The sequence below is a fragment of the Austrofundulus limnaeus genome, unplaced genomic scaffold (genome assembly GCF_001266775.1).
Source record: "Austrofundulus limnaeus strain Quisiro unplaced genomic scaffold, Austrofundulus_limnaeus-1.0 Scaffold457, whole genome shotgun sequence".
In the NCBI taxonomy this organism is placed as follows: domain Eukaryota; kingdom Metazoa; phylum Chordata; class Actinopteri; order Cyprinodontiformes; family Rivulidae; genus Austrofundulus; species Austrofundulus limnaeus.
Genome location: NW_013952859.1, coordinates 344,467 through 353,763, shown reverse-complemented (window position 1 = coordinate 353,763; position 9,297 = coordinate 344,467). Strand labels below are relative to the sequence as shown.

General features: G+C 40.4%; 1 protein-coding gene across 1 annotated transcript in view; it reads left to right on the top strand.

Annotated features, from left to right (window-relative positions):
• Positions 1 to 3,221: 3,221 nt before the first annotated feature.
• The window catches only part of LOC106529652 (protein-tyrosine kinase 2-beta), a 24,760-nt gene continuing 18,684 nt past the window's right edge, over positions 3,222 to 9,297 (top strand). Inside the window, exons 1-8 of the mRNA XM_014025136.1 lie at positions 3,222 to 3,311; positions 3,414 to 3,733; positions 5,632 to 5,810; positions 5,914 to 6,001; positions 6,088 to 6,167; positions 6,261 to 6,323; positions 6,438 to 6,492; positions 6,685 to 6,825. Coding sequence (XP_013880590.1) covers positions 3,530 to 3,733; positions 5,632 to 5,810; positions 5,914 to 6,001; positions 6,088 to 6,167; positions 6,261 to 6,323; positions 6,438 to 6,492; positions 6,685 to 6,825 — 810 coding nt within the window. The 5' untranslated portion in view covers positions 3,222 to 3,311; positions 3,414 to 3,529. The remainder of the gene's footprint in view (positions 3,312 to 3,413; positions 3,734 to 5,631; positions 5,811 to 5,913; positions 6,002 to 6,087; positions 6,168 to 6,260; positions 6,324 to 6,437; positions 6,493 to 6,684; positions 6,826 to 9,297) is intronic.

Here is a 9,297-nt window from a genome sequence, read left to right as displayed (position 1 = left end):
TAGAGTGGAAGAGTGTCCAACCCCTCTCGAGTTGACTGGTTCCAGAGCCAGAGCAGTGTGTCGAGGTGAGTCCAACTATATCTAGACAGAACCTCTCAACCTCACACACCAGCTCTGGCTCCTTCCCCACCAGAGAGGTGATATTCCACGTCCTTAGAGCCAGTTTCTGTAGCCGAGGATCGGACCGCCAAGGTCCTCACCTTTGACCACTGCCCAACACACATTGCACCCGACCCCTATGGCCCCTCCCACAGGTGATGAGCCCATGGGAAGGGGGACCCACGTCTCCTCTTTGGGCTGTGCCCGACCGGGSTCCATGGGTGAAAGCCCGGCCACCAGGGTCTGGCCAACTTGCCCCACCTCCAGGCCTGACTCCAGAGTGAGGCCCCGGTGACCTGTGTCTGGGCGAGGGAACTCTAAGTCCATTTGTTGCACTCATGATAGGGGTCTTTGGGCTGTACTTTGTCTGATCCCTCACCTAGGACCTGTTTGCCTTGGGTGACCCTACCTGGTGCATGAAGCCCCCGACAACGTAGCTCCTAGGACCAGTGGGACACTCAAACCTCTCCACCACAATAAGGTGATAGCTCAGCACACATGTTGTGTGTTTGAGAATATTTTTTATGTAGAGTAAAATGAATGAAAAACTGGTAAGGAGAATTTACTGTGCAAGCTTTTTGTGATACCACTTTACAATAAGGCTCCCCTTATAGGTGGCTTATAAAGAGTTTATAGATAGGTTATTAATTCATCTGTAAAAACTTTATAAATCATTAATAAATGTGTATTGTGCAACAATTAAGGACAAGAAAGACAAAACTGTCCAGTTTTTTTTTTACCAAATAGTGATTAGTGGCAGGGAAACAGAAACTGAAATCCTCACAAATACAATATAATAAAATACAGTTATGTTATATACTGTGTGATACAACACAATTTAATATGTTATGATTTGCCATCTTTCTAGAAAGTGACTTTGATGGCCAAATGTATGGCCACACTCCATTAAAATCAGTAACTCTCATGCACATTCATTTAATTTATTTATTCATTCAACCACATTAAACTTTATTTTGCAATTGAATGTCATTTGTTGATTTTAAATACATTTTGTCTATTTGTAAGCGTGCAAATATAGTTTACTTATGTGTTTTTATCAACTCATTGTTTATTTGATTGTGTTTTTGACTAATTCTTCTTTCTTTTACTGGTTTCTTACTTGCTGTGATCTCTGGGAGTTACCAGACAAAAGATGATGGCCAGGGCTTGGCACTTGACTGCAGGAGGTGGATAATTAGAGCGCACCACCAGTTCCTGCTGAAGAGGGGGACTTTGTATTTCCTTTATTTTAAACAAGCTTTTGTGTTTAACTGAATATTTACATTTAGAGTTTAAAGTGTTTGATTTTCTTCTTTAGAAGTTCTTTAGTTTATTAGAAAACTGAACTGCACTGTGTATTTTTGTTGTAGTTAGTGATTGTATTTTGTTAGGTTAGCCCTTATAATGGTCTGATCAGCCAGAGTGTAAACCCTTTTTTGTGTGTCATGTCTCAGAAGGTCAGTTATGTTTTGTTATGCAGTCAGTTTGGGCACATTTTTACCTGAGTTCATTTTGTTATGTTGGCCTCTTTTATGAGCTCAGTTTTTTTGGTTTTTGTAAGTATAATTTTTTGGGTTAAAATAAAAACCAAATTTTTCTAATTCCTGTGACTCCTCCTGTTTCAATTCAGCCCACCACAGCGASCTTTGACGGTCAAAGGTTTTCTATTGCTAGTGACCAATGTGGGCACAACTCCTATATTGAAGTCATGGCACCTGGCGTTCCCAGGTGGTCTCCCATCCAAGTACTAACCAGGCCTGACCCTGAGATCAGACAAGACCTGGCATGTTCATGGTGGCGTGGCCACAACATTGAGATGTCATATACAATACAATATGTTACATATTATACAATACAATATGTGACGATATGATACAATACAATTTAATATGAAATAATACTGTACAATTCAATGTTTAATGTCATACAATACAGAACAATTCCATATAAAATGATACAATACATTTCAATAGGTGATATACAGTATGAAACAATGCAATGTGTGACGTGATACAGTTTAAATTGATACAATACTATGGTTTATTGGATGTGATAATACAATATGATAGAATATATAATGATACCATATGATACAGTATAATATGATTATCACTGTGAAATACTACAAAGCAATATACCATTCTGTTGCTTTGTGGATATACAGCATGTTTTGGCCTCAGTACAGTCTCAATAACTGCCTGCACAAACAAATCTATAAATAGGTAGACTGTGAAAGGAACAGTAAACTACACAAACATGGTGGAGCAGAAAGATACAGCATTCCTGTTGTAAAAATAAAAAAATAAAAATAAAGTGTTCAAATATACAGTATAACATTTACTCCACCAAACAGGATCTCATTTTCACATCAGATAAAAGGGTTTCCTGAGTTCATACATTTATTTTTCAAAAAGCTCTCAGAATGTCTCAGATTAGCCAAAAAATGTTTTTAGAAAAGATGAAGTTCAAGCTGTGGTCAAATTATGCATGCTGAATAACAAGATGTCATTAAAAAAGGTATAAGGTGCTTGTGAAGTTTTGCTTTTGCACAAAAGCTGCGAGTTACTGACATTTTACATTTTTCAGTACTGGAATCTTATTGTAAGTATAAGTATAAGTCTCTGTTTTAATATAACTCTGACAATTCAACTACCAGTTGGTGGTATTTTCACATATCTTTATATTTTGCCTGAGCTGTTTTCTTATCTACACACTTATTTAGTTATTTATGGAAAATTTAAAAAGAGCCAACATGTAAGTCTTGGAATTGAGAAAGCCTCCAGGATAGCAAGAAACCAAACATCTTCAACTGAATAGAATTCTAGTTGTTTTGCGTTTAACTTTTTTTTTCTGATTCAACATGTAAAACGTGTTGTAAGCAGAAGTGAAAGTTTGGGCCGTACCTTCTGCACACTTGTAGGTAAGATGACAGATTGTGCCACTACGTGTGAAAGAGGAGGTGATGAAGTGGTTTCATCAGTCATGTCAGTTTTTCTGTAGCTGCTCTTCTTACTTCCTTATTCACCCGTCAGAACGTTTCCTCTTTTGCTGACTGGTATTCTTCTTCTTCTTCAGCCCTTTGCTTTGGATGATTCGGTTCTAAGAAGAAACAGCACAAACCTGCACTTTTTTAAAGTAATGTGAATGTTGCTGAGAWTAAATTGTGTTCAGCTGTAAGGCTTCAGAGAAGGTTTAGGAACGTCAAAACTCTGGTGAGTGCCAAATGAAAGGCAGCAGCGGAGTCATTTCCTGACGTGTGGATGTTTTTTGAATCACTCTAAATCTTGTATTGTATTGTACTCTTGTGCTTTCAGCTGTAATGGGGCCTTTCGTGTTTTCCGTGTAAAGGAGAAGGAAGCATCGGAGTGAAACGCTGACCGTCATGTGTGTCTCTCTGCTGTAGTGTGTGCGCTCTTTGTGTGTGTTTGTGATGTCGGGTGATAGCAGAACCCTGTCCTGGAAGAGCATGTCGCCCACTGGCCAGTCGGGTTCACCCRCTATGTCTCCCACGGTACCTGTTGGCAGGGAGAACTTCCTGCGAGAGAAGATCATCAAAGTGTGTTTCCTGAGCAGCAGTACCAACCTGGGCAAGAACTTCAAATTGGTCCGCTGTGAGGATGGCTGGACAGTCAAGGTACCCATATCTATCTTATATTATTCCCTGCTCTGTTGCTTTATCCTATATTCTTTTATTTTATATATATATATATTTTCCCTCATCTTCCCTTGTATGGTTTTTAGTTTTTCAGTTGTTAAAGGTAGCGCAACTGTGTTTGCTGCATGACCTGTTTCACCTGTTCCCCCATATTTGTCTTGTATGTCTTCTTGAATGGGTGTTTCTTAACTGCCCCTCCCCCCTTTCCTGAATGTACAGCACCTTGTGAATTTATTTCTGTGTAAGGCGCTATATAAATAAAACTTTACTTTACTTACTTACTTATATTCTGACCTCATTTACAACAACCCACTTGTCTATTACTTGCCAGTGAGTGCTTTTACTACTTCAACAAAACAGTGGCTCTAACTTAGTCCGTTTAATGGAAATTAAGCTAAAGTTTGACGTGGTAGTAGCTGAGAGTCATCGGCAACACATAGTTTGAGTGCATGCTTCTTTCAAAGTTTGAAAAACAAAATAATGCTACATTTTTTTTACCTTAAAATTTGTGGTATCCAATGCCAGTTTGTACTTGTACAAAATGCCCGATACCTGAAACCAAAATCGCTACAGAGACACTGGCACTGGCTATATTTAATAGTGAAAGTAAGAGCATTTCCAGATGCACAATGTGAAGGAAACCGAAGGGATTGTGACTAAACAGCGGTATAGTGAGGCTAATTGGAAAAAAAAACTTTAATTTGCTATGGAGCATAAAGGTTGGAGCAATGGAAGAGGGTCATGTGGTCTGATGAGTCCAGATTTACCCTGTTTCATAGTGATGGGTGCATCATGCCTAGTTCCTACTGTACAAGCTTGTGGGGTCAGTTGGTTTGGTCCAGGTTGAGGTCACTGACCACCCAAATCTACTGAATGACCAAATTATTCCATCAATAGATTTTCTCTTTCCTGATGACATGTACATGTTCCAAAATGACAATGCCAGGATTCATCGGGCTTGAATTGTGAAAGAGTGATTCAGGGATCACGAGACATCATTTTGACACATGGACTGGTCGCCTGAGTCCAAACCAGAACCCCATTGGGAATCGAGATCTACTGCAGTGGTCTGAATCTGCTGTCATCAGCACAAGATCTTGGCAAAAAAATTATAATAATGCAACTCTGGACAGAAATAAAAGTTGAGACATTACAGAAGCTTGTGGAAATGAGGCCACGGCAAATGTGTGTCAAAATCAAACCTAAAAGCTTTCCAATTAAATACTAGAGTGTGATATTTTGTTTTGTCCGAGCAGCGTACAATGCACTGTGAAATGGAGGTTCCTTCTATCACCAAAAGCAACGTACAGTAAGATGTCAAAATAATTTTTTTAAAGTTTTTTGTTTTGAGCATTTTTTCTTTTTTTTAGTAAGATTGGGTTAAAAAAAGAAGCTACAAGTTTACAAAGAGACATTGTTTTCTCCAAGTAGAAGTTGGGTGGTGCTCAYTACTCTGAAATGCTAATTAGTGGTGTTATTTTTCATGTTTTTCTTCATGACAAGACCGCACAGAGAAGTTTGATTCAGCCGCCTTTAAGGCAAACATCCACCTCTTTCAGAGTCAGGTCCCGTAGAGAAACAAACACAGGTACCTGCAATGCTTCAGATGCTCAATTTATGGAGGGAGGGGGTGACAAAATGACCAATCACACGCTGCCCGCCCAGTCCCCTGTATACTAGTGAGACATTGTTTTTGCCTCTCTGAGGCCTTGCATGAGACTGCCTCCCACAGAGAGTGAGACAGCGGAAAAACAAAATACCACAGACACCATACACAGGTTGGGGGTCATCACAATAAAGAATTCAAAGGTTTGTGAGCTGAGGTATTTCACAATGTTTTTGGATCCCTGTGAAGATGGTTCTTATTTCTGTCCTAGAACGTGATCAGCATGGTGCTGTCCAGTGGCTGTGTGGGTCCGGAGATCAAACACACCCTCTGCTACGGCCTCCTTCTCAAACACCTCAAGTCTCCGGAGATGCACTGGCTKCACCCGGACCTGACCGTGTCTGAACTCACCCAGCGCTACGAGCAGCAGCACCTGGAAGCTGAGTGGAGGTCAGAACTTCTGTGTATTGCTTTATTTTGTTGCGTGTGTTCTAAAAAAATATACACAAAACCCTAAAATATAATGTTGATATGATAAAACTACTTTGTTCAGGTATGACCTGAGGATCAGATACATCCCGTCAGACTTCATGGAGGCTTTTGAAGATGACAGAACCACCATGCTTTATTTTTACCATCAGGTCAGAAATCCATTAGTGACCCCATAATCCTTCACTTTATGTCCCTGATCTTGAGAGGTGAATCATTAATKAGGACTTATTGACAGGTTCGAAGTGATTATATGCAAAATTATGCCTCCAAAGTGAGTGAAGGGATGGCCTTACAGCTTGGCTGTCTGGAAATAAGGTAATTTTATTCATATGGAAGCTCCTTACAGAACAAAATGAGCCAAAAGTGCAATAAAAAAATTAAWGAATACTTAAAAACATATCCTTGCAGGAGATTCTACAAAGATATGAATCCGAATGGGCTGGAGAAAAAGTCCAACTTTGAATTTTTGGAGTAAGTCAATAGCTGTGAACTCATCAGAACTCATCTTCATTTTTAAAAGAAGCTCACATTAAGAGTTGGATATCTGAAGAAGCAATTCTCACTTTAATCCTTTTCTTTTGTTAGGAAGGACGTAGGGCTGGACCTGTTCTTTCCCAAAGAGCTCATAAACAGCATAAAGGTAGAGAGACAACAAGCCTGTTTTACACAAATATGCAGGTGATGGAAGTATGTGTGAATTTTCTACACCCATATGTGGAACATCGTGATGCCAAATAATTGCTGAGAGATTGTCTGAATGTTGTTATATTTGAAAATAGATGGTTTCAAAACCAAATGAAAGTCTAAGATAATTGTCATTTGTGTGCGTCAGCCCAAGCAGTTGAGACGGCTAATCCAGCAGACATTTCAGAACTACTCGACTTTCCAGCAGGACCAGTGCATGGTCAGGTTCTTCACCACTTTATCTCAGTGCTACAGTTTCACACATGAGATCTACGCCTGCCAGCTAGTGGTGAGTATTCGCTGCCTAAAATTAAAACTGTGAAAGCTCATTTCCTCCACCCTGAGGAAAACAAAAAAATGATTTTCTAAGTAACAATCATGACATTCTTTTTAGTTATAAGACAGTATCTCCTAACTGTTACTTAAGATAAAATAAGGCTGTTGTAATGATGATAATGTGACTCTAAATTGTAATATAAAAAGATTATGAAATTCTAAATCATATTGTGAAATGCTAAGTCATGATTTTGGTTCCCTAGTACCTATAGCCCTCTCTCCACGTGAAAGCCTGTATGTGGTTCTCCTCGGTTCAGCCTCAGCCAAAGGTGTCTGCATTTCCAGTTCCAAATGCTCTTTCAGAAAAACCTCAGCCGTGGTAACAAGTGGGTGAAACTGGGTATAGCGGGCAAACATTTTTGACATCAGCAGACTGCTGCCCGTGGCTTGGCTGAGGCCTGCGTCAGTCTTAAGGAAGTCCAGATTATCGTGATAGCTCTAAAGATAATCATAGCAGATATTCCTACCGTGGGTGGTGAGTTAAGAGTGATCTAGTCGGCTCGGAAGGACGTCTGGACCGCTCCAACCTCAAATTGGGGATATTCAACGTTTGATTTTTTTTTGGCCCGAAATCACAGCGTGTGTGGTGTTCACTCAAGAACAAACGAGCTCCCAACCTGCTGAATGTGACGTGTAGCCAATCAAAGAGAGGTGATGTAAACACGGAGGGGATTCCAAAATACAGAAGACATTAAAACTGTCATGACTCACCAGAAAGTTCGCTGGGCTTTAGAAGTCATTTTGAATTGTTTTTTTTCCCCCTCCGGTAAAAATAGTCCACAAACAATCAAGATTCTTTCTTCCTCATCTCAAATGTTTATTTACTCTGAACCTGCATGTCTCTGGAGGTCACGCAAGATTTTTCCACTGACATCTGAATTCTCATGAGATTTCAAGAAGTCTCGCGGGATTTCACATCTGACATCTGAATGAAATATCTTTTCACATGTGGTGTGTTGTCTCTTGTCGTGTGGCTGTACATCACACGCTGTAGGACCAAACCTGGTTTATCCATGATTTTTTTATCCTCACATGTAGTGCGCCTCAGTCTTTGAAAAACGGCAGACAATTTAAAGATCTTGCCGTGTGACGCAGGCCGAGGCAGAACTTTCAAACTCCTCCAGCAAACTCTTCCTGGAGAGAGCTGAAGGAGATGAGCTCATATACAGTGAGCTGGATGGAGTCATCCCACGGTTACAACACTTATAAACGGCGCTGTGACAAAAAAAAGTCAGCCTACTGGATGATAAAACCACTTTTTTTTTCCTTTTCCCCTTTTTTACCACAACGGCTGAAGCCACGTGCTGACAATCTGCACACAATCAAACCCGCAGAGTGAAGGACACACTGACATAAAGTCACACACTCTTGAGCAGAACTGAACAGACGTGAACTGAATAGAGTGAGACTTGACAAAGGGGACGGGGCTTATGTTCCCTACTATATATGTTCCCCACTACCTATGTTCCTTCGTATCCATGTTCCCCAGTACCTATGTTTCCAAGTATCTATGTACCTCACTATCTATGTTCACTAGTACCTATTTTCCTAGTACCTACGTTCCCTAGTACCTATGTTTTTGCACAAGCACACACTTTCAAAACCTCCTCTCCGATGGTTCTAAGCGGGTTGAACCGAGTACAGCACSTTTACAGTTTTGATGTCAGCAGAATGCTGCTCGTGGATTAGCTCTTGGGTAGATGGAMAGAGGAAAGTCGTTACTTGTGCAAGCTTCCTCTAGGAGAGATCGGCTTTTGTYTTGGAATACGAGCACACGATACAAAGACATGGAGAAAGCAGTGATAAAACCATGGTCTACCCATTTTTGGTGATCTTGGGAAAGGCAGACCTTGCAAACACTTCCTTGGGAGATGTAAAGAAGACAAAGCCAAGCAGATATCCTGGGAGGTTTCAAACAAACTGGCCACCCACAGTTACACAGGCACTTATAAACAGCACTGCAACGATAGACAGACAGACAGACAGACGGACGGACGGACGGACGGACGGACGGACGGACGGACGGACGGACGGACAGACAGACAGACAGACAGACCGATACTGCGTACCACTAAAAGATTTGGCGCCAGCATTGTCTGTCAGAACACATCTGTTAGCAATAGGCAGTATAAAACACAATTAATCTGTTTATAAATACATTATTTCTCATCCCAAATTGTTTCTGAACTGTCCCTGCCAGCTCCTTTTCCCTCGGAGTTCRAGACTTTCATGAACCACCAGGCGCKGCYGATTCATAATGGCAAAATGAATTCGCCTCACAAAATAGTTCCTCCTGATAAGCAATATTCTCTCAGTTTGTAATTTGTTGTTTTGTTGTGTTTTTCCAACTACTTTGACAATTTTAAATAAAATGGGTTTTAGTGATACAGTCTCAGTTTTTTTTACTTGATTACAGTTACATGCC